The sequence below is a fragment of the Echiichthys vipera genome, assembly GCF_963691815.1.
Source record: "Echiichthys vipera genome assembly, chromosome: 10".
Classification (NCBI taxonomy): Eukaryota; Metazoa; Chordata; class Actinopteri; order Perciformes; family Trachinidae; genus Echiichthys; species Echiichthys vipera.
The window spans coordinates 17,416,666-17,438,174 of record NC_139835.1 but is presented as its reverse complement, the minus strand read 5'-3'; the positions used below and the strand labels follow the sequence as shown (position 1 = coordinate 17,438,174).

The window sequence follows — 21,509 nt, the reverse complement described above, 5'->3', positions numbered from 1 at the left end:
ACAGCTTTGTCTAAAACCATTATGGATGGAAACAAACCTTAATCAGAAGCATCAGAAAACAATAGTACTGTAGTTCAGTAGAGGTCAAAAGGCCTGTCAAGCAGTGTGGTAGTAGTCTAATGACACCGGACTGCACATTTAATGTAATACTGCTTTCTGTTAATTAACACTAGATATTGCAACTTAACCGTTTGCCAGAGCTTCAGTTTTAGGCTGGTTATTAAAAATTGAACTGCACAGAATGACTGTAGTGTACATTCCTGCCTGTTAAAAGAAAGGACGTTATGGGTTTTTCAAGTGTAGTCCAGACCTACTATATATGGGAAGATAACTTTTGTTACGATTTGGCATTATAAATAAAATTTAACTGAATTGAATAGATTCCCAACGCAGAAATACACAGCTGCATTATCCATCTTTAAACACTATAGCTGCAGCCCTGCTTGCAGTCATACATGAAATGTGCCGCATGCATGCAAACTAGCTTTGTTATGTACATATTTCGGGGAATAATGATTCTGAATCTCATTTTTATTTTTTCAGTCTTTGAGTTCTGTTGTTATGACAATTAAGTGAAAAATCTACCTAAAAACAAACAAAAAGTGCAAAACCCTAAAATAGTGTTGTTTTTTCCCCCTGCTTAGCCTGTTCATGTTCTTTTTATTACGTTTTTTAATGCTTTGCTTTTTTTCTGTAGTTTTACTACAGAACTTGTATTTATAGATATGTGCATTTTAAAGTGTCATGACATTTGGGTTTATACCATTGTATGCTTTTAAATTACAATCTCACTGTACAAAATCTCAAAATGTATACCTCTATTTATTTCTATTTTATTGATTTAAACTTTTAATGACATTACCACATATATATTCCGTATTGTAACATATTATTCCATCAAATCCACTTAAAAACACTACAGCACCATCCGCTCATCTTGCAAGTACAAGCTGATAACACAGGCTACAGAGATCAGATTCTGCATTTATAACCTACAAGCTCCAATAAGTGCCAACAGATATACTGTGTGTTAGTTTCCTCCCTCTCGTCTGTTTGAAAATGACTGTGGTCCCTTGAAGCCGGTGACTTCCTTGTCTCCCCGAACTCACTGCAGCACCGACTGGTGGAGCAGAAACACTGCTGATTAGCATTCAGTAATGATGGTGAGCTGGGCTTCATTGTTCTAACACCTCCCCTCTCCTCCGCACCAATCTGTCACCATTCAGTGGGCTAGAGCTGCCTCAAATGCTTCTCTCCACAAATGAGATGGATAATTAGTTGCCCCGCACGAATGCTGCACTCTTCTCACCCCTGATTGCTTTCACCTTCTTGCTCCTGGCAATTTTGACACCTTGTAATCAGCCTGCTACTTCTCCATCTCAATCCATATCCTTCTCCCTTTTTTTGTCCTCTTTTTTTTTTCTTTTACAGCTCTTAAATCTCAAATCTACTCCCTCTGGTAGCGAATGTCCCAGGGAGAATTATGGCACATATTTTATATTCTACTGTAAATTATAGCACTAACAATGCCTTTGAGCTAAAGTGGACTTTTCTCAAATTGTTCACACTACTGTATACACAAGCATGTAAATATACAGTGCATGGAAATACACACAAAAATCCTAGCTGTCAGTATGAGTTTTCTCTTCCAAATAACAATGAATGACAACATAATTATGAGCAAGCAGCTGTTCATGATCCCGGAGAGAAAAGCATGCAGGCTGCACAATGTTCGACTCTTCACAGATTAACCAGAGAGGTTCATTAGGGATATGTATTTGCCAAAAGACAAATCTGAATAAATTCAATGTCCATGATGTGGACAGTGATGTGTTGTGTTTTAGCAGTAGTTGATAGCATTATTTCCTCACATTTATTACACCCTCCTTAGCTACTTATGAAACGCAGTGAAAAGTGCAGCGCAAAAATATCAGTTAAGGTTGATATAATAAGTCAGTCAGTCTATTAAGAAGTATTTGAGTACGGAAAATTATAATACCAAACACTTGTAAAGAGAGAAAAAAGGTTGTTTGCGGTCTTCACACCAGCTCATCTACTCAACTCAAGTGTTACCAGCTTATAGCTGAAGGGCTGCAAGGTGTTCCAACACACACAGTGTCCTAAAACATCGTCACGCTGAATGGTGAAAATCACGGCAATTGTTTGCAAAGGTGTGAAAAAAAAATACCGCCAAAGTAGGAAGCTGATGCTGCTATTTAGAAGACTCAGGTTTAGTCAAATGCAAGGTAGTGTATATACTGTAAAACACATCAGTGACTAAAATATCATCTGTTCTATTTCCAAATGAAAATAACCTGTATTTCACTGTTCAGATTGTGGTGAAACAAGCATATTTTCTTAATTATCATTAGTCTATAATGATTGAAACTGGCAAATCTGGTCTTATTTTAACACTTTGTATAGCAGTAAAAACGTTATATAATGTAGAGGCTGAACGATATGTAACAATATAGGCCTGTCACAGACATATTGGTATCTATCAGTATTGGCCTATACTGTATGTTGTCTGATAAGCACTGACATGAAAACATTTTTACATAACATAATGCAGGCAACCATGCTTGGGGTAATTTAGAAATGGTGCCGTTACGTAGATCTTTATTAACTAATAGTTAATTGGTTGACAGTGAAATACATTGTATGTATAATGTATAATAGTTAAATATTCATTAATAAAGTAAATTTGTTTAAGGAATCTGCCTTCAGAGTACCTTAAATAATCACATCAGTGCAAAGTTGGTGCACACTCCACATAGAAAAGGTCTATTTTCATCCCAGCTCAAAAATCCAGTAAGACTCTAATATAATGTCAATTTGTCCTTTGAAATAAATGTGCCTACATAAATACAGTATGATATTGCCTTAGGTAAAACCATTACTATACAAATAGCAAGGTAATTGGGCTGATCTGATTCAACGATCAGTGAGCTTGATCGTGATGTTATCGCCATCTGTGTAGACACTTTTAATGAATACATGGCGCACAACCTTATGAAATGATTTCAAAGTTGGAAATATTTCCAACTGCACCAAGAATGACACACAGCTGGTTCAAATTATCCAGGTTGAGGTATACAACATGGAAGAACAATGGAAAATATAGTGCTAGTGAAAACAATGCTAATCAACATGCCAGCCGTTCTGGAAAAGATTGATTAGCGGTTGAGTGATATGAAGCATGCATTTATAATAGGTGACATATTGTATTTGAGATGTGAAACATTGCTGCTAACATAAAAATGATGCACATGTGTCTAATTTAATCAGCAATTACTCCAAATTTACAAGCACATTGTATTACTTCACTACTACTATTACTATTGTTACATGCCATTAAGGCAGATTATGTTTTAAAATACACAATGTATGAACATTAAAAGAAAGTTAATAAATATATATCTTGTCCACCTTGTGTATTTATGTATGGATACCCTTAAGAGTACCCCAACCTGTTTTATCTTTGCATGTTGAAATCAATTCAAATGATTAAAAAAAAGTAATCTAAAGAGTAAATATCTGCTTTATTTGCTCATATATATATATACCATATTATGCATAATTGTCACTTAGTACTAGAGTAAAATCTCAGCATGATATTAGAAAAATATAATGGGCAAGAAAGTGTACCATTCAATTCTTCAATATTAAATAAATGGATTCAAGTCTTATTGCAGTGTCATTTCAAATCCAGTACAGCGCATGTTCTTCATGGCAGGTAGGACTAGACCATGAATACAGTAAGTCTTGGAGTAGTTGTGGCCTTGGGCCTGTCAGTCCATGCTTCCACTTGTCAATTGTCGGCTTCATTCTTAGGAGAGAAATGCGAGTAGAGGTGGCTGTTCATTCGGTCCTGAGGAACCACAGCGTGGCAGAAAGCACATTTATCAGGACTGCTGCTCTGAGGCGTCGCCAGCTCTGTCTCCACGTCAACTGCATCACACAGCTCAGGGCTCCAGAGAGGCTGCAGAGCAGGACGAACCAAAGAAAACAATATATTATTCATGCTCTTAACAATCCTTACACTCACTCTATTAAGGCATGTTGGACCGCTTGGTCACCGTGAAGTATAGACGGACGAATAAGCTCTAAGGAATACAAGAACCCAGTAGTCTGCACAAATACTCAGCGTAAGTAAAGACAAAGCATATTCTCAAGTGTTTAATTATCTTACTATTTATGTGTTCAACCACAACACCAAACCAGCCTTGCTTATTATAATTGTCCATATTGATGAAATTCAAGGAAGGAATTATATTATGAAAAACGGGAACAACTTTTAGATCGAACCTCATGTCATTCACAATTTCTTTTGTTAGGCATTTATACAGATCAGCACATAAAATCCCACTGAACTATCAAACTTGTTTAATCATAGTCAGACACTGTAATGTGCTTCCATCTGGCTTACGCTTTCCAGCAATGATGCCAAATATAACCAGAGCATGCTTAAGTAAAAAAAAGATTCATTTACACAGTAATATGTTTCAAGTTAAGCCAAGCTGATTTTGTTAATTTATTTATTTATTTTGGACTTAACACTTTCACTCCTACATTAGCAAATACAAATTGTAGACTGATAATTTGCTACTAGTTTTCTCAGACCTTCTCCTGTGATTCTCACCTGCTGTGGTCCCCGCACGCTCTCCTGGGAGAGCGAAGATGATGATGAGTGGGAGGGGGATGGAGGGTAGACAAAAGGCATGGGCAGTTCAACGGGCTCCTCTTCTGTCAATGTGGAGGGGGCGCTACTTAAAGGCCGCTTCGTGGGCATGGTCAGACCAATGTGTCTCTCTGGAGCACTGTTCAGGAAGTCATATTCACTGTCCGCAGGGGGTGGGAATTTGACACTGAGTTTGGTGAGAGAGTCTACTAAGTCCTCGGGGCTGGCGCCGCGGGATGCCAGAGATGTAGGCGGGAGTGGGATATCCGCAGCTGACCGTAACTCTGCCGAAAAGGGTCCCTCTGCCTCTGCTGTACGGTCTGTGCACTGGATGGGCATGGAGAACCGCTGATCTGTCAGATGCCAGAAAAAGAGATTTTTACACAGCTTTTCTGTCTTTGTTGACTTGTTGGCGTATTTCTCAAACCCTTATGACATTTGCACTTGGCAATGATTTGAGGAGTTGCAAACATTAAGATATAATCCTGGTGCTTTCAGTATACAGTCACTGGCCATTTCATTGGGTACACATGTACAATGTAATGCAATGGCTCTGCCATTAATTCTACTTTTATGATGCATATCATTTTTTTCAGGTTTTGTTGTCACTGTCAGAAAGGTAATAATTCTACTTAATGTTTGTTAAATGTTTGAGGTTGTAGCGGCTGGTGTTGTTGCACTGGAGTGCATTATATTGCTCCGGTCCAGTCCAACATCACTGCAAACTACACCTCTATAATAAACATGAAGTTATAATAATACCTCTCTGACAGTGTCAATCAAACATTATCATCTTTGTAAAGGCCACATTTATGGCACAGCTGTTGTATTGGCTCAGATTACATTCTACCTCTGCCAGTGAGTTTACATACGTTATATACTGTATATATTTCCATCACACTTTATTAATTGCTGTATGAATAATTATGTGACATTATTAATTATACAGCTAGTATCCAGAGTCGACATCATGCATTTGTTAATGAAATGATTAAATATGTGCATCAACCCTTTTTTTAAACAGAGGTGGCCAGCTGTGGTTTGAAAGGGCAAAGAGGCATTTGTGTACAGTCCTAGTTAAGGTGTTGATGTCTAATTATCTTAAAGAACAAAGCAAAAGTAAATCAACTCATGCATTGTTATGACATATACAAGCCTATTTCAATTTAGCACACTTTCTTTAAGTAATTGAGTTAAGAAAACAACTGAATTTAGGTTCAGGCCTTAAAAATACAGCAGGTAATATTTGGTAAATATTAATATTACCGTTTGATACATCGTTTCCTCCATGGAATCTTTTTAGGTGATCTTTTTGTCTTCTGGTAAGAGAGCGAATCTGCCGGAATTTCCCTTGAATTGCTTCAAATGCGTCCAGCATGTCATGACTGACAAACAGATAAATAAAAAAAAGTGAGAAAAAAAATCCATTCTTCCACTGTAATGTCCATGATTGTTATTTTCAAAAAATACAAGTCTTTGTGCACATACTAGTCAACGTTGACTGGCATATTAGGAGCAACAGCAACAGTGGCCATATTCTCCTGTAAAAAAGACATGTTACATTTATAGTGCTCATTAATAACAATTATCCAAAGGGCGTATTGTTAATGCATCTGTAGTTTGATTTACACATCACAAATTAACATTTACTGGTGGGAAAATCTTTCCTGGCCTGTTACATATTGAACAATCAAGCTCAACCTGCTGAACTGTGTAAGCGATATTATCCTCTAGCACCATCTGGTGAAGTTAAAATGGATAAGCCTTGTGTGGAGTAAAATAGAGGGCGATTACTATAACGGCAGCAATGTTATAATAGACTGAAGCAATCTTCGGTTTCCTCGATTGTTTTTGCATAGTTAATCTATGAAAGTATATGGACATCCCATTTCGATAGGAGCGAATCACTAGGGAAGAATAGAAAGTATTATCATGTAATTATCTTCAAACTGCTTTAAAGCTGTGTAAACAAGGGTCAGAAACACTGAATAAAATGAAATAATTGCAGACTGACCAACTTATGGGAAGATGCTGAGAAAAAAATCACAAAGCAATGTTCAAAGGTCGTCAGACAGTATGCTTCACTCAATATCTCTGTTGACACGAGTGCAACAACATCAAGCAGAAGTTCGATCAGAACATGTTTGTATGTGAGAGGAAGCTGTATGTTTGCTCGTGCATTGTGTGAGAATGAAGAAAAAACAGTTTTGGAGCCATCATATTTTCACATAGTGTAGACACAGACAGAGCACACAGTAGCGCGGCGAACATACCGGGTACTTTGTCTGCTTATAACCGCTGGTCCCATCAAGGAGCTGATTGCAAGGCTCACATTTCATCTCTCCTTAGAATCCAAAACAGAGAAAAAAATAGCAATTTAAACAGATGGAAGAGTTAAATATATAACAGATCAAACTCAATGCCCAGAATGCAATGCAATAGAAAAGTAAATGATCTTCGTCAACATATCAACAGAGAGATCATCTGGCGCGCCTCACTAACCTGATGGTTGCTTTGTTGCTGATAACTTAGCTTCAAGTTTTGAAATCAACTGCTGCTGGTCCTCTATCTGCTTTTGAAGTTTTTGAGTAGATCGCTCATAATATTCAGTCTGTAAAAATGAGGTTTCTGTTATTTTTTTAAGCACCAACATCTGCAATCCGGTCTTTGCCATCAGTGTGTGTGTGTGTGTGTGTGTGTGTGTGTGTGTGTGTGTGTGCGTGTGTCACATATTCATTTAAATAATAATCATGTTTTCAAAACAGATTTCTTGCTATTCGACTTTAACACAAAACACACTAAGCAAGCTACTCTGTGACTTTTTCTTTTTTTTTTCAAAGTCTGAAAAAGTTTTTCTCCTTGTGTCATTACCATTAGCTGCAGCTCCTTCTTAGCATTGTCCTTTTCAATGGAGACCTGGCGATAAGCTTCAAAAGCTTTATTGAGCTGGTCTCCGATGTTCCTTTCCATGCCGTGTGCTCCACAATCATCCCTGACACAGCAGACATGAGCCCTACAAGTGAAATCACAACACGGTTGTCTCTCAAAGACGGCAATTTTTGATTAGTGGAAAGGGGCATGAAGTTAGTGACATTTGTGCTTGTTTTATGATGTTTCTACACACAACAGTCAACTTGTCTTAGCAGGCTTTAAAGATAATAAGTGAATAACTCCTTAAAGTGATGTCAAATTATAGAATTTTGTGCCCAATCAATATGGGATTTTTTTAAACAGAAAAAAATCACTGATAAGCGATATGGTGTCTGATATAGTGCATTTTTGAGCTGGAATAAAAATAGACTATTTGTATTTGGACTGTGAACCAAGGTTGCAAAGATATGACTATGCAAAGGTTCCCAAAAGGCTGATTCCCTAAACAAATAACATTATTAGAGGAATATTTAACGTTATTATACATTACACGAAAATAAAGAATAAATAAAAAATGAAATAAATAGGCCTAGCTAAATAAACACCAGGACTGTGTGTTCAATAGCGGTCAATTGTTGACCATTTAAATAAACACTAGCATCTTTTTCCATATGATAGCCTACATTCTGTAAAACAGTTTTGGTATGAGCGCATATCTGATAACATATGTGCCTGTGATCATGTTCAGGCTCTAGTTGATTTATGTAAGAGACTGATGAAATGACAAAACTGAGTAAACTTCTCAATCTTTATTACTTAAGATTATTGGCAGTTCCGGTGGAATATCAGTTCACAAAAGCAAAGTTGTTTTCACATTGCAACAATCAGTGCTTTGTTCTAGTTCTGTAACAAAAATAATTGATGATGAGCAACTGATACACTGAAAAGTAGGCTGAGATACTCAATGCGTTTGCAATTTCTTGCACAACTAAGTCAAAAAAAAACACTGACCTAAACAATCCTTACATGTGTTGTCTGTTTTTTTCCCAGTACTGACTTTCACACAACTTTTGAGCAATTTTGGAATTTAATTGCTGTTGTAATAGTTAACATGGACGTGTTGAGATGGTGCAAAACAAGAAAGAAAAAGAGGCTGAAATCCCCCAGAGCTGCTCATAAATGATTGATCAATCTTCATTAGAAATGTCACAGCTGCATACTACCTGTCACACCAAAGGCTCCTGGATGAAGCCTCTTTACACTACATTAACACTTCACGTTGGAGCCCACCGAGGTACAGCAGGGAAGCGCTTTAAAAGTGTCATTCAAAAACTAATCCAGCACAGTTCCGTATTCCTTAAACCCTCAGTGACCGGTTAGCTGTAGCTCATTCAACCGGTGGTGGATAAAGCGACCGAGCGACGGCTCCACAGATGAGTTTCCCGTCGCAGCCAGCGAGTGGGTGTCCTCTTACCTTCATTCGTGTCACTCTTCAAGTCGAATTTATTGTTTTGACACCACCGCAGCGTCGTCGCCCTAATCGTCGGATGCAAAGTTACGAAGCGGCCAGAGAGGATATGGCAATGTATGTTTTACATAGCCTAGTTGAGTTGGGAACTTCCCTCGGGGAATCCCCCGCTCTGTAGACTTCCGCCTTTACTCGACCCCGGCCAATCAGCGCGCAGCTCGGAGGAGCTCTGGGTGGTTAGCTGGTTGAGGGTTCTTCCAGCCTACGCGTCTGCAAACCGACTGTTGTGCATGTGAAAACTGTCCCCAAACTAGATCTGTGCTGTGCTCATTTAACCTTCCAACGCTGTCTTATATTATTGAACACCAAACATCCCCCATCCAAGCAAATTATACACCAATGTAATGTTAAATGCATAGCTACATGTAAATATCCCACCTACCTCGTGTATGTAAGTAACGTGTTATTTTTCATTCTAGGTTTCATTTCAGCACCATTTGCACTCTTCACCATTGCACTGTTGTTTACATGCGTGTCTGTGCTTGTGCTTGTGCATGTGCATGTATATGTGCATGTGTGCACATACATTTTTATATACATAGCCTACTTTTATCATTAGGCCACATAGTAGTCAAATGTGTATGTTTACCTTTGTTCAGCGTTCTGCCTGTCTATTCTGTGTAAGTGCACTGAGGGCATCAACAAACCAGTCATATCCCTTGTGGGTGTATCATACTTGGCCATTAAAGCGGATTCTGGCTCTGATTGAAAGTATTAAGTCTGCCTTATTGTGATTTGTAATATGCATGGCAAGATTAACCTGTTCACAGGGTCACAGAAAGAACATGAGCTGTTGAGACCCAATTGTGGTAATTCTATTAAACACAGCTCTATTTAGGAATATGTGCCATGTGAGCACAAAATAAGATAATGTTGCCGGTTCACCTTAGTTGACATTGTACTTAAGTAGTTTAAAATTCCTTAAAGAAATTACTGAATACTGCTGAATTACAAAAATATAACATGATGTTCAGTGAGTGTGGGGATTTGGCTTGCCGTTTAAGAATAAGGCAATTCAAAATGCTTTACATAAACATAAAAAAAACACGAAGAAACCCAAGGCAATGTAAAAAGAGAACACAAAACACATATAACCTGAATGCCAACAGGACAAAATGGGCAACAGCCACATGGACATGGGGGCACCATGTAAAGCCAGCATCAGGAAGCCCCAGACTGTGTGTCAGTTGATTTAATGAGGTTAGAACATTTGCTCCACTAAAGTAGATTTCAATATCAACTGTGTCCTGCATTATTCCATGATCTTGCAGCCATGGTGAATAACTCTAAATTAAGTTATGTTTCATCAAATTACCGCAAACTAACAAACACACTGAAAAAAATGGGGCAGTTAATATTTTGGGTCTAACATATAAAATTGCGTGTGCTGTGTACACTGTACGTAATTGTTCCATGGAGGCAACAGGGGCCTAAAAACAAACATTTTCATAATATTTTTTATTGAAATACACGTAGATACAACACAGCAACACTTCACTGAATGAACCGTGTTCCAACAACAAACTATTTATTTATGTCTTTTTTAATTGTCTTTGCCCTAAACATTGTAATAGTTCATCTATTATTTTTAGATCATTCAATTGAATAATACAAAATGTAAAATATTTAAAGTTGAAAATAAAGCCACTGATATTTTCTTCATTTTCCATAATTGGTGTTTTGCTTTTTGATTTTGTTTCTGTTTGGGAAATATCTATAAATCTCAATATGATTGCTTAGTCATAACTGAGACCTGAAGTCATGACAGAAGTCACATTGACATGTGACAGCTGCAACAAGTCCTCCAACCCATACGACCACATGGGCTGGACAGTATAGGAAAAGCACAGGTGTAACTAACTACATCAATGACTGATTATAATGGCTGCATTTCATTTCAATAGAGGGGAGCCATAGTTAATGCAATAAGTGAAACCTGTGCATTCCTACTGTGGCAAGTCAAAATGTCTGCAGTGAAAAAGGCCTATTCAACTGAAATGTTAAAAATAAATGGAAATACTCACTAATATTCGTTTGCTTTTCTTGGCTAATGTTTTTCTTCTCATTTTTAATCCAAACACTGTTTCTTGATTATTATTTTTTTACTATGACCTCCCACATGTTGCACAGCTTTAAGTCCAAATAAAGGATTGTTTCTTCTGTATTCTGTTTTAAATAGCTGACCACCTGTAAAGAACTGAGCTCAGTATAACATTGTTTATTCAACCGCAGCCAACAGTGATGTCAGTGTGTACTGAATGTACACTTCTACGTCCCTGCAACTATCACCACCGGAGGTCACCAAAAACAAGTTACTTTTTTATTAGTTGCAAATAAGTCTAATCATAAATAAGAGGACATGCCTCACTCCCATACATATGCAGAATCTCCCCCGCAGCCGGTATGTATATAAAGATATTTTTTCCCATACAGTGAAAACACAAACGTCCGGGCAATATGTGTTAATCTGTCCTGCAATGCTCCTTTAAACCATGACATCACAGTACCAATACCTAGAGGTGTGCTCTGCTTAGCTTAGGTGTCCTCTGATGATATTTATGGTTTAAAAAAAGTAGTTTGTGTCTTAATTTTATACCACATGGGATCAGAATCTTATGTTGTGGCAAATACTCTGTAACGTGATGTCAAGCTCTCACATCATTATAGTCCTCCGATCCTCTTATATTTTAAAATTGACAAGACAATTTTTTTCTGTTTCACTGTTCACATTTGGGCATAAAACATTCATACATGAATACTGCAGTGGCTTCATTTACCCAACTGCTATGCACTGTTTATCCCTAATCTGAGACTGTTTTTGTTTTATACTGTACATTCTTCTCACTTCTTAAAACATACTGTCAATCCCCTTCCTGTTTCTCATCTCATAAAACCTCCATAGCTTTATGCAGAGGTATGGCTGCACATGATTCATAATTCACACCCTGTCCCAGACCGCGGACAGAGTGCCACAGAACTCTCTACCCAGCAAAGGGAGACCCAAAAAATACACGTAATAAAAAGAAAAAGAATTAACCAGTAGATGGCAGCTAAGAGTAATTTACTGAGGCCCAGAATCTTTTTGCAGTTATTTTAACATTAAGTTATTGAGGATTCTCAGTGCGTAGAGCCTGAGTATCACATGAAGATATGAAATCAAGTTAGACAGGAAATGTTTTATTGTTTCATTTGATCATATGACGTGTCAGGGTGGTAGCAGTGTCAAAAAGCAGACTCCACTTGTTGTGATATTCACAGTTCCCTATTTTCCAAATCTACATGTGTTGCTTGTTAGTATTGAAAGGTTCAGTAGATAAGCTTTTGAAAATACTGCCAATATACATTGGTAACGTGCCCTTATATTATCTAAAGACCTTTTAATATCTGGGGACGTGGTAAGCCTAATGCCTTTTTCTTAATATGTCACTATTTTAAAGGTTTAATATTATGCTCACTTTCAGCATCATACTTGTAATTTTGGTTTCTACTAGAGCATGGAACAAAGCCTAATGTTCTCAGATTGGTCAGCTGTACATGCACTCTCAGCGTCTCTGCAACGTCATTATAGCAAGAGAATGAGTGTAACGTCACTGTAGCGGCACTTCCTACCTATATGGTATTGTCACATCACAACTGTATAGAGGTCTTGGCAGCTCTTTTAAAGGCACAGTTTCTGAATACAGGCTGTGTGCATTTCTCTGTGGTATGAGCATTTTGATACTTTCAAAGTATTTGTACTGTATCGCACCTCAACCTGCTTTATAATAACAAAAGACATGGAAATCTCAATTTTTATAATATGGGACCTTTAAATGAGCCAAAAAAGTTTCTTATTCTTAGTCCGATTCATCCAGAAATGACAGAGCACGATAAGTGGATGAGCCTTTCTTGTGTCCATCATCAGTTTGAGTATGAATTTGTCCATACAGCCGTGTGGCTGGTCCAGCACAGTAGGACTCTTTCTGACCTGCCACAGAGGTTGTCATCTGTGACCCTCACTGACATTCCAACCTCAACCTCTGCTCCTCCTGAGAATGACTTACATTCCCAGAGTGCCACCAACAACCTCAAGCCATATAAAAATAAAAATTCAAGGAATTCCTTTCAGGAAGAGAGCAGCAGGCCATCTTAAGATACTTTTCATGGCTGCTTTGAACTCTTAATTTATGGCAATCTGACATAACTCTTGTCTTGTGGTTTGAGTAAAGAAAAAAGTCTGTGGTGTACTGATAAGCAATGATTTGATAAATGACCGTTGGGAGAGTCATATGAGTCATTTCAATGACCACATAATCATTCTCAATTTCCATTTTTTTCTCTTTCTTTTCAGTCCTCAATCCTCTCTTTGTTTATCTTTCCCAAGGAGGAAATTTTGTTACCCACTTGGCTGCTCAAGATGTTAAAGTTACCAAAACAGAACAGAAGAAAATCAGGAATATTTCTGCAATACACTTTTTTTTAATCAACTTTACCTGCCATGTCTGAGTGAGAGTAAACACCACTAAAGATGGCAAAAGTGCAAACGTGATGAGACAGATTTAGGAATACTCTGTTCCCTTTCATGTGGCGATCTTTTCTATTTGATCTCTCTCCCTCTTTCTCTTTCTTTCTTCCCAAGTAAGTACTGAATGTACTTATTACACTCTCACTTGTGTGACTCCTAAATCATAAGTGCCTCCACAAAGTGCCACCATGCATTACTATCAACACTCACTTTCAGGCAGTGTAGCATTTCTGACAACAATAAGTGCATTTCCTGCATATGGCTCGGCCACATGTATTAGCACTTAAATAACCTGTACATACAGAAGCGCTGAACAAAACAAAAGGAATACATTGATACACATACTTTGTGTTCATTATAAACCATTGTTACCTTCAGACCTGTCATCGATCTCTGTTACATGTAGCCACTTAAAACTGATATATATGCTCCATGTGCACAATAAATGGAGCAGAGAGATGTTGTTCTGTTGAGATATGAGTCTCCCAAAGTGATTTTTGTTAAATACTCAACTTACAAGAGGACATCAGTGCTGCAGAGAGGTCTCATAATTTTCAGCGGAAGTGATCTGCCGGGTGATGTGGTGTCCTTTTCCAGTACCATCCACCCTGCCGAAGACGTATGAAAGGCTCAGAAAAGAGAGGGAGTTGCCCTTTGTCCATTATAGGACATACAGGGTTTATTAAATGATCTGTTCCCTCAGTATCCACACTTAGTAGGATTAATGGAGTATTTACATGCACAATACCATGTATTATTGATGTGATCATCTAATGCTGTATTGCAGGCAATCCCACCGTCCTTAGTGATGTGTCACTAGTGAAAAGGATAAGCTTGCTATTATAGTGGGGCCCTATTCCACATACACATCACACTGGAGCCTGCCTGGAGCTCAGCAGTAAATCTTGAGCCAATGTACGGGTCCATCCGTGTTTCCTCCATGTCTAGCAAAATAAACAATCTGCTGTGGGTCTGCAGAAACGTGAGATTAGACGGAGGTCAGAGCCGAGGACTCTGGCATGCCGGTGGAGGAGGGGGAGAGGAGGAATTCAGGGGGGGAAACACATAGATCAGATTTCAGGAGCCCCAGAAAGCGGTGGAAGAGAATGAGGAGAGACCTTGCTGTCAAGAGACCAAGAAAGTATAAATGAAATGAAGGAAAATAAATTAAAATGCAATTTCTTCTTAAAATAAAAGCTTTATTTATTTGAATTGTTGTGCCAAAACAATCTGTCTCACTGTGGAGAAATGGGATTTGTGTGTGTTTTTTTTGGTAGGTGTGTCAGAGTAGACCAGTAAGCCGCTGTGGTTTCCATCAGAGGCTAAAGCTGCACACAATATTCTTTTGGTTGAGGCTCTTGCCTCAGGGGCTTCCTGCTATTTGAAGAGGATGGGGTGGAGATAAGTATGAGAAACTGTGAGAGACTTCTTCTGAGAATTTCATACAGTCAGTCATTTCATTCTAAATCTTTATGGATCTTTATGGATTCTATTTATCGTCGTCAGCTGTATCTGACTCTTATTATACACAATGGATTTTTTTATACAGTATGCCAAATTCCAGGGAGAAGCAAAAACATAACTGTAACTGGAATTATTTTGTGTTAAAGCACTTTAACTGCTCTCTTAATAAGATAGTGCTCTTCACTGTGTTCTACTAAGCACATATTCTGCAAGAAGACTTTCCTGCTAGCTTATTGGATTTCCTGATTGATAGCGAGAGGAAGTTCTCTCCCTGTTCCTGTTACATAAGGGCTAAACCACAAGCCTCTCTTTGAACAAAATGCTGTTTGCAATATATGCAAGGCAATGAGCACCAACCAAACAAATAAATAAATGAATCACATTTACTGTTTACTATCACTGAATCAAGAAAATAAGTTTTAGGGCCCTCTTTGTTGATAGGTTTTTTTAAGTCTTATTGTGAAAACAAAATCTTCCATGCTGAAATGTTAAAAAACAAAAAAAAAGTCCTGATGTGATTGGTAATGTTTCCAAGTCTGCCACATCTGTGCTCTTTGCATTTCTGCACCATCACTGCAATCAGGTAATGACTGTAACGGTACCGTAGCAACACTGTCTACCTATATATCGTATTGTGACATCACAATTATACAGAAGTCAGTTTCTAAACACAATTTCTTTGATCATTTTACAGTATTTATATAGCACCTTGATGTGCTTTAAAAGAAAAAAAGATATATTGTTGTCCCGATGTCAACAGTTCAAAAGCCCCCAAAGTGAGCCAGCATTAAATTACTGTCTGTCCTCAAATATGCATATGGATTTCTAATTCGTCAGTATAAAATAAGACATTTTGGATGTCCAAAATCAATAGGCATGTGGAAATAGAGGGTCACAGTGGTGAGTGTGTTTCCCACAGAGGCTGAGCTTCTGCAGATGTGGATGTGAAGTGAATATATAAGTAGCAGACCCCACTGAACACTTTTATTTCCGTCTTCACAGGAAATTTTGGCATTAACAAATATTCCCTCACTATTCCCAATGCCTGTGAATCAAGGTACAGTGTTGGGTTGCATATAGCCTGCTGTTTGTTCTGACGGGGTTGGGTGGACTTGATGAGGCATGTGGGAGGTTCACAACTGGCTGATTGTATATAGATCCAATCTCTTTAAGCTGCACAAACATAGTTGTTGTAGTTGTGATGTAGATGCTGTACAGTATTTGCTCTTTAGAACATGCCCCGACTAAACACACAGCACAGGTTCGCAACTCTTGATTTTGCAAATGCTCTCAATTATTTTTAGAACTGAGAATATTATAGCAACCGACTATAAAATACTAGGCCTATAGAGCATTATGTTGCTTAGTTTGGTAAAATAGTACAGACTGTCAGTTGAGATCGAACAAAGCAGAAAAAGTGAAAGGGCATATGAGGTTAGGAAGAAAGTCCCTAGCCGACCTCACATAAAGAGCCCTCTTCATTACTCAAGCTCATGAAACATTTATCAGCAGGAGGTTGCAGATCGATGATTATACTAGCAACAGGAAACAGATGCATGCGTTCACACTAGAATTGAAAGTTGTGGATATCATACTTTATGGTGTATTCGTGCATCCTCAAACACACTTCCTGATGGGTTCTCAGTGAATGGACTTGATAGAATGGGGCCATTCATTTGTAGGGTCTTTTATGTTTACAAAGCATGGTAGGATTTATCTGATGATTATTCAGCTGGTTACCAGATGACCCACCAAAGTTTTATAATATAAAAAGTGAAAATGAAAAAAGGCTATAAAAATCAGTTTGAGTTTAGTAGGAGTTGTGACATTAAAAAACAGACGTTATCTCAAAGTAACAAAGCGTGACCTGAAGTGACATACTGTATAAACTGATGTGGAATATTTTACTGTGTCCAAGTCTCCTACTGGCATCACTACAAATTTGCATTCATCATCACCACTATCCCATTTTAGGTTTTCTTCCTTTTCCCATCAAAATAAACGTTTATCTTTATAAGGAATTTAAAAAACGTTTCTGGACTGTGTTGGTTTAACCGTAGTGGTCTCTCTCAAGATTATTTAAAAATAATGTGTATATATGTGTATCCTATACTATTGACACAGATTGTTCAGAGTTAACAGTTCCTTGCAAAGTGGTAATGATTTGTTAATGTTTTGGCAATAGTTGATGGCAGGTTGCCTCCACCAAAGTAAACTTTAAATCATTGTCAAGGTGAATGCATTAACCGCCATGGTGGACAATGGCATTATACTGAGGCTGAACAGCACCATACAATGTTTACAATAAAGTTTGGAGAGTTGCCTGGCAGCAGAATGTACACAATGAAACAGAGCAGTGGCGCTGCTCTTTATGTCATTGTCAGGCCTAAGAGAACTGCCTTTGTACAGATGACTCTCATTCTCGGGACATTTGACATGAGTAAAATGAGGTCCATGCTCCACAATAAAACCTTTCCTGCTGCTGTCAAGTATTTCCTCTCATATTTTAGAAAAGCTTCAAATATGTGTGTAAACATGTCAGTGAGAAATAATAACGAATAAAAAACAACTCATCATACACACCCCCTATGTGGCTTTAAACATATATTGTGTGATATCATGTAAGCCAATAATGTTTCAAAACATATGTATTTGCATACAGTGATCAGTAAAGCATAATTGTTATTTATCATCAACTATTTAGCATGACTTTTCATCAAGAAATTAGTTATATATACAATGCGATGCAAAACATTGTGATGCAATATGATACGATACGATACAATATGGTATGGTATGATACGATACGGTACGGTATGGTACAATACAATACAATATGTTGCAATGCGATACAATACAACTTTATTGTCTGTTTACAACAAGTCAGCAACGTCATTTTGCATCCTAAATTAGTTTCGGTCAACAAATGTACACACATGTTGAACACGTCAAACGAGTACATGTAAAAAAGAAAATCTTCAGGATTTAGATTTACATCTCAGTTAGCAGCAGACCCTAATTGCAAGAGTGTTATTAGTGTATTAGTCTGGGCTCTCCCAGTTCAATTTCCATTTTAAAGGAATGTTATCAACGGTGCAGAGCAAAATGCTTCCGGACGCAATCGTGTGTAGACCTTGAAATGAGCCATGAAAGGTGACCTGCAACCAATGTCATTTTAAAACAATGGCGGCTGTGTCACAAAGTTTCTCAAATTACAGCTATGCAGTTCACTAAATGCATTTCTGAAATCATTTTATGGAAGAAATAGTGAATACAGTAACAGAATATAAACCCATGTCTTATCAGCACTGCCTAGTTTGACTGTTTGATCTGAATTTGTTGAGCCTTAAAAACTGCGCAGAACGGACTTGCAGACTGGGCGATGATGCTGCTGGTCATTGTCTTAAACCCGCCCCTCAGGAGATAAAAACGGTTGTGATTGGTTGGTACAATGTCAAGCCACTGGAGTCTGTATGGGAGAGGGGCCAGACATTCCTGCCAGAACAAATGAAACGTGAATATGGCAGGGTTGTCTGATTTCCAGGCTACTAAATCACTTATTGGCAGGCAAAAGTTGGTCGTCTCCGTATAAAACATCATTATGAGATCTTGTCACAATGAACATTTCACACCAGATTGTTGCAGTGATTTTCAATTTCCTTTTCTTGATTCTTGATTTCTTTGCCTTGACACATTTCGCACATTAAGTTAATAGATCATATTACATATTACATGAAACAGGTTACGGTAAGTGACTCATTCATTTTTGGATAACTGAGCAGGGCTGTCATGAACACCACCCCCACATCAGCACCTCAATTAAAGACCAGAGTTGTGAATGTGGCCTTTTTTTCTGTGTGACACACACCCATCGGCACTCACAGCTCTCTTTTGTGGTTAATTTACAGTCAAGAGTCAGGGGAAATGAATCTCCTGCTGCCAAAGAGAGGTCACACGCCCCAACCCAAATACTTCCATCCGTCCAGGCAGGAAGGTACAGAGACTGTTACTAAAAGATTCCTGGAGCAGCTAAAACACTCCTTCACAGGAATCTAACACAGAGAGGAGGCGAGGAGAAACGTCTCTCTCTCTCTCTCTCTCTCTCTCTCTCTCTCTCTCTCTCTCTCTCTCTCTCTCTCTCTCTCTCTCTCTCTCTCTGCCTTTCACAGAATAAGCTGAGACTGTAATTGCTGTTATGATTCACAAGAATCAAACAGGGAGCAACACTTTCTTCATATAGGTCTACCTCAGAGTGGTTCACTGGTAGTGACTGCTTTCATTAGCTAAGGGAGGAGTGAGAACAAGTACAATGTCCTAAAACAACCTTACTCTATTATTTCCCTTGGAAATACCCATTGTGTGTGTGTGTGTGTGTGTGTGTGTGTGTGTGTGTGTGTGTGTGTGTGTGTGTGTGTGTGTGTGTGTGTGTGTGTGTGTGTGTGTGTGTGTGTGTGTGTGTGTGTGTGTGTCTATGGGTTTGTATCTTAGTAATCTTGTAATCTTTGCATCTATGCATGTTTGTGCCTGTTTGCGACATTGTGCATGTGGAATCTAAACCTGCATCTATAATGATTCCTCCAGGGGGAATGGCATGCTCTTTGGATACCTGGCAAAGGCTGCCCTTTCATATCAAAATAATCCACTTGCAGGGATTTAATTGTGCATTGTATATATTAAAGTGACATTTTGAATCTGGGTTGTGATATGGAAAGCAGTTGAAATAGTCTGATTATGGATATACAATCAAAATGAGTCTACATGTAATAATATAATTCATTTACAATGTTTATTTACGTGTTGTTCGTTATACAAGAAAAAAAACAGGGATCAGAGATAACCTTTCCTTTCACCGTTTCATAAAAGGTGGTGGTTCAGTTGCCTCCCTTGTCTACTTTGAGCAGAGTGCTGAATCAGACCTCTCTCCCTTTCCTCTAATGCTGACCCATTGACTCCTGTTGGCCTCGTGAACTCCTCGACATGCTCTACTGCTGACCTTTGCTTTCATTTAGGAATGGCATATCACACTGATGTATACACATTGTGCCAATACCTTCAATAAAAGGCCCCTGATGTCATAGTGGGCTCTCAAGGATAGTTTTGGTGATTAATTAGCTTTATGGACCCATTTTTTCATTATAAAGCGAAACCGGAGCTACGTGTTCTTTTTAGTAACACAGCGCATGTTTGGTTTGATGAGTTAGTGAATACAAGTCTTTAATCATGCAAATTATATTGCTTCTGCATCTAAACTGCCTTATTTCTCCTTACTGAAAGTGGTGACACTAAACTGCTAACTGCTAACTAAAATCAGGGAGACCAGAGCTGTTTAGGGATGCTATAAGACAGTGGTTATAGAATGATGCTTGTACCTTGCTGAAGGTCGCCATTAATTCACATTTTCTGCCACCAGTGTTGGTTTTCCAATCAGAAGGTGACAGTGGTGAGTAGATTGCTTTTGATTTATAGCCCGGCCAGTTCCTTTTACCTGCTCCAATAAAGACCCCCCACACACACACACACACACACACACACACACACACACACAAGCATACACAAACATGTGCACACACACACGTACACACAAGCACACACAAACATGTGCACACACACACACGTACACACACACACACACACACACACACACACACACACACACACACACACACACACACACACACACACACATACACAAACCACCAGTACCACCTGTCACTCACATTAAGAGGGTCCCACTGCACACAAACCATAATAGAAGCCATCTATTTCAACAAAATGTTACTCTACTGCAAGACCTAATGTTGGATTACGAAAAAGGATTAATTTATCGGAATAATTGAAAGCTTGTCCTCTAGTTGTTTCAAGCCATGAAGATAGTTTTTATTTTATTTTCAGATGTTTTACAATATCAACTCTTTACTCCAATTGCAAACCAAGCATGTCCCATTTCATTTATACTTGATAATGCAGCAAGTAACCAAACCAAATAAATTCCCGGTTTAAGGCTGTTTTGTGTGAAGTCTGTTATTACCCTATATGTGTGTGTTTTATTTCTTGGCATTCTTTTTTTTTATCAAATCTCATTTTACAGGAAAGGGACAGCATCTCTTAGAAAACATTGAGCAATCATTTTCATTCAGACCTCTATAAAACAACACCAATTTATCATGGTCGTTATTGGAGCTTATGAGTAGATTGCTGCCCGCCTCCTAAATGGAATCCTTCACGGCAATTAATACACATATTTATTCCTAAAAATCAAACTATATTTTATTTGTATTTCTTCTTTTTTTTTTCTTTAGATGGTATCGAGGACATGACCTAAGTCACAATAAATAAATACATGAATAAATGCATATATGAATAAATAAATGTAGAAATAAATAAAATAATAAATAAATGAATACTTAACATTAATTTCTCCATTTTTGTTCACGTATTTCTGAATACAAATGTTATTGAGG

General features: G+C 38.1%; 1 protein-coding gene across 1 annotated transcript; it reads right to left on the bottom strand.

Moving 5' to 3' along the window:
* Positions 1 to 3,545: 3,545 nt before the first annotated feature.
* Positions 3,546 to 9,160, bottom strand: tank (TRAF family member-associated NFKB activator). Its single transcript, XM_083921890.1, has 8 exons — positions 9,027 to 9,160; positions 7,553 to 7,694; positions 7,184 to 7,292; positions 6,955 to 7,025; positions 6,170 to 6,222; positions 5,948 to 6,066; positions 4,643 to 5,034; positions 3,546 to 3,982 (listed from the first exon to the last, which is right to left on the bottom strand). The coding sequence occupies exons 2-8, from the start codon at positions 7,649 to 7,651 to the stop codon at positions 3,812 to 3,814; spliced, it is 1,014 nt and encodes a 337-aa protein (XP_083778016.1). The 5' UTR covers positions 7,652 to 7,694; positions 9,027 to 9,160; the 3' UTR covers positions 3,546 to 3,811.
* Positions 9,161 to 21,509: the final 12,349 nt, after the last annotated feature.

Excerpts from the sequence above, each read along its gene's own strand:
- tank (XM_083921890.1), bottom strand. The coding sequence starts at position 7,651 with ATGGAAAGGAACATCGGAGACCAGCTCAATAAAGCTTTTGAAGCTTAT. Across the intron at positions 7,026-7,183 it reads AGCAACAAAGCAACCATCAG|GAGAGATGAAATGTGAGCCT; the intron begins GTTAGTGAGGCG and ends TTGGATTCTAAG. Across the intron at positions 5,035-5,947 it reads AGGAAACGATGTATCAAACG|ATCAGCGGTTCTCCATGCCC; the intron begins GTAATATTAATA and ends GGCATCTGACAG.